At 62.1% G+C, this 3,969-nt stretch overlaps 1 protein-coding gene across 1 annotated transcript in view; it reads left to right on the top strand.

The window, feature by feature from the left end:
- The window catches only part of GTPBP6 (GTP binding protein 6 (putative)), a 9,286-nt gene that overhangs the window by 3,305 nt on the left and 2,012 nt on the right, over positions 1 to 3,969 (top strand). The window contains exons 2-6 of the mRNA XM_025050035.1: positions 422 to 559; positions 1,118 to 1,188; positions 1,360 to 1,490; positions 1,842 to 1,912; positions 2,809 to 2,967. Coding sequence (XP_024905803.1) covers positions 422 to 559; positions 1,118 to 1,188; positions 1,360 to 1,490; positions 1,842 to 1,912; positions 2,809 to 2,967 — 570 coding nt within the window. The remainder of the gene's footprint in view (positions 1 to 421; positions 560 to 1,117; positions 1,189 to 1,359; positions 1,491 to 1,841; positions 1,913 to 2,808; positions 2,968 to 3,969) is intronic.

Genomic DNA, 3,969 nt, shown 5'->3' with positions numbered 1-3,969 from the left:
GCGGGGACTGATTGGGTGGGGAGCTGGTTGGTGGGGTTTCGTGGGCGGGGATGCCGGCAGGCTCGGGGCTGCACCTGGTGGTGCGGTGTTTGTGGGGCAGGGACTCCTAGAATGGGGGGACTCCCGAGAGGAGCGGCTCGCGGACTCCTGCAGGAGGGGCAGGGCTTCGCGGGCTGGATCGTGGGGCGGGAGCCGAGGGGTTGGTGTGCGGAGGCTGGAACTCGGGCGGGACTTCTAAGAGGCTGAGCTGATCGGCGGAGACTCCGAGTGGCCGGCTTCCGGGGGGCTGGGCTCTGAGGGTTGGAACTCGTCCTGCGTGGTTTGAGGACGGGGACTCCGGGAGCAACACTGAGCCCCCATCCCAGCCTGCCCCTGAACCAGCTTGAAGCAGCCCTCACCAAGGACGCGTCTCTCCCCAAAGCCGAGTGGCAGGTGGCGGAGGCAAAAGCGCTGGTCCACACGCTGGACAGCTGGTCCGTGGTGGAGACAGTGGTGGTGCCCACCAAAACGCCCGACAAGAAGCTCATCTTCAGCAAGGGGGCTTTGGAGCACCTGACAGGTGCGTCTGGCGCTCATGTCCCTGTCTTTTCTCTCTTCTTCCGGAGAAGAACAGAAAAAGCACAGGCTGACCTGTGATGAGGCCTCATGGGAACTTGGGTCATCGTGGAAAAAGCCTGGCATCCACACTGGAACTCAAACGAGGCTTGGGGTGGGGGCAGTTTAGGGTGCAAGCCGGCGGTGGCGCTCAGCCCTCCCTCCTAGCTTCCCACTGCCAACTCAGCACCGGGTCCTGCCTGTGAGCCCCGCTCTCCTGGGATCCCCAACAGTCCCCACCCCACACTGTTGTTGAGTGCAGTTCACAGCAGCGAGCCCAGCACACGCACCAGGGGTGTTCACTGCCTGTCTCCCCACATCTTAGAATTCAGTCCCCACGTGGTCATGTGACCTCTGTGCAGGCCACACCCCTGAACGTGAACTTGGGCCTCTCCTTGACCCCGACCCAGATGTCCAGAACACCGTGCTCATAGTCCAGTGACACAGCCAACCACAGTGCAGGGTCCTCCTGCCACAGATGTCTGTAGAGTGGCGACCCCTAACCGGACCCTCTCTCCCTTAGAGAAAATTAGAGGGTTGGCAGAAATCACAGCTGTCTTCCTGAACGTGGAGAGGATGTCGGCGCCCACCAAGGTACTTGGGGTCACTCTCCGTTGTCCACCCTCTGCGCTGAGGCTCGGGTCAGCCTCCCCTCTGAGGGACAGGACACAGTCTTGGGAGAGCGGCAGGTCCCGCCTCTCCTGAGATCCTGCCATGGGCCTGGGCTCCCATTGCGGGGCCCTCACACGCTGTCTTCTTTTCTAGAAAGAACTGGAGGCCGCCTGGGGCGTGCAGGTGTTCGACCGGTTCACCGTGGTCCTGCACATCTTCCGCTGCAACGCCCGGACCAGGGAGGCGCGGCTCCAGGTGGCTCTGGCCGAGCTCCCCGTCCTCAGGTGCTGGCTTGACATAGGGCCTCCGACAACAGAACCCCTCTTGTCATCATGTGGTTGACTGTTGCTCAGGGTGTGGTAAGGACAGAACATGGCTGGCCGTGCCCTCCTGGCAGAGGAGCTTGTTAGATGCCCGCTGGGGCTCAGCCCCCATGGGGAACTTCACCAGTGTGGCACCCTGTGCCCCGGCCTTTCGGCACACGTGAGAGGGAGGGCCCCGGTGCACTGGGGCTCCGTCCAGACCCCACCAAACTTCTGTCCTCGCCCTCGTGGGTGACGTGTCGCGCCTGCTCTGTGGTTGTGGGATGGCGCATGTGTGTCTGCTTAGTCACCTACTTCCTGTTTCCACACCAGGGCCAACCTGAAAAACGACGTTGGCCGTCTGGACGGACGAGGAGGGGGCTCTCGCTACATCATGGGGTCAGGTAACATTCCAACGTCTTGTCCACAGGTGCTGGGAAGGGGGATGTCACGGCAGCCACCTCTAGGAAGGGGACAACATCCCTGGAAGATGCTGATGGGGCTAGGGCTGCGTGCAGGCTCCTTCTGCACTCACATCAAACAAGCTAGGGATCCAGGCGGTGTCCTGGGGCAGTCATGACAAATGGGCATACACTGGGGGAGGGGCTCCAAACATCACGAATCCCTTCTCTCCCCCATCCTGGAGACCAGCAGGGTGACATTGGGTGTCCCAGGGCCTTGCTCCCTCTGGAGGCCCCAGGGGAGGGTCCTTCCTGCCTCTCCCAGCGTCTTGGACTCTGGAGGCCCCAGGGGAGGGTCCTTCCTGCCTCTACCAGCATCTGGGGGACCCAGGCGTCCCTGGGCTGGTGGTCACGTCCGTCCCGTCTCTGCCTCTGTCTTCCAGTGGCTTCTCTGTGTCTGTGTCTCTCCTCTTCTGTCCGTTATAAGGACACTGTCCCTGGGTTTAGAGCCACCTGCTCCAGGAGGACTCAGATCATTCATTTAGTCACATCTGCAAAGGCTTATTTCCAGAGACAGTCCCATTTACAGACTGCGGGGGGACTGTCAAGATATGGACACAATCCTGGGGCACCACTCAGCCTACTGTGGATATCGGGGGACCGTCCTTCCGAGGCTCTTGCTTCCTACTGAGTAAAGGGGAGCCCATGTGACCACAGAGGGCAGAAGGGGGAGGCATGGCTGCCTTCTGCTGGGCAGAGCCAAGTCAGAACAGGTGTCGGGGGCACTGCTTGGGGCCTCGGGTGCACCTGCTCGCACCCCACAGGGGCCTCCGTTGTGCGGCTCGCTTTTACACTCTCCCCACGTCTGCTCACCGACTCACCTGCTTCGGTGCTTGCAGGGGAGTCTTTCATGCAGGTGCAGCAGCGTCTCTTAAAAGAAAAGGAAATGAAGATCCGGAAGGCCCTGGAGAGGCTCAGGAGAAAGAGGCGGCTCCTGGGGACGCAGCGGAGGCGGCGGGAGCTCCCCGTGGTGTCCGTGGTGGGCTACACGAACAGCGGTGAGCAGTTCCGGCGTGGGAAGGGGCCCACCCCCAGGGCTGGCATGTTTTAGGAGAACCCACTCACAAACACAGTGGGGCTGCGGTATTCCCCGAGGGCTGGTGGGTGATGAGGACAGACAGGAACAGGTGACCCTCGTGCCTGTGGCTTCTTGGGGCCCATGGCTCCCAGCCGAGTAGCCAGTCTGTCTGTTCAGAGCCTGACAGTGGACCGGGCACCCTCGCCGACAGAAGTTACCCATACTGAGCAGTAGAAAAAGTGGAGGTTTTCCAGCCCACTTCCGGTAGCCAGGCTCCTAGAAGCCTGTGTGAAGGAGGGCGCCACAGGGTGCTGCAGGCTTCATCAAGCATGCACGTTAGGTGGCATCTCACGTGCAGAGGCAGGACTCTGGGCTTCTCGTGCGGGCACTGAGGCCCGATGTCACGGGCACCCTCAGATCAGCGGACAGCACCCACGTTCTCATTCGCCTCCGTTATCCACTCAGCGAGCATCTGCTGAGCTCCGCCAGGCCCCGCCCCTCGGTGTGCTGCCCCGCCTCTGTGTGCTCGAGAGAATAGCTGTGACATGGGCAATTCCCTGTCCTCCCAGGGCTCGTGTCTGTGCCCTCAAGAGGGGTCACTTTCCCCACCATCCCACCATCTGCTCACCCCCATCTGTACTGGCCCCCTTCATCTACAGTGTCTCCCCCCCCATCTACACCATCGCCCCATCTCTACCAACACCCTCGTCTACACACACACCCAGCACAGGTACCTGGACTCCGTCGTCCCTCTATGTACCGTCCCCCCCACCCGTACCCTGAATACGCCATCGGCCTCGTCTGCTTGGGCGCCCATAACCCTGGGCCGGGCCGTTTGCTGGAGAGGCCAGACAGCAGCGGCCATGTCTGCATGGTCCGCACACAGCATCCTCGGGGCCCTGCAGAGACCGAGGAGCTCAAGGACACGCACGCGGCCGTCCTCTGCCAGAGCCGTGGGGGTCAGACGGGGCGTGGCCCAGGT

The sequence above is a fragment of the Pteropus alecto genome, unplaced genomic scaffold (genome assembly GCF_000325575.1).
Source record: "Pteropus alecto unplaced genomic scaffold, ASM32557v1 scaffold987, whole genome shotgun sequence".
In the NCBI taxonomy this organism is placed as follows: Eukaryota; Metazoa; Chordata; class Mammalia; order Chiroptera; family Pteropodidae; genus Pteropus; species Pteropus alecto.
Note: the sequence above shows the minus strand (reverse complement) of the source record. Positions and strands in the feature narration are given on the sequence as shown.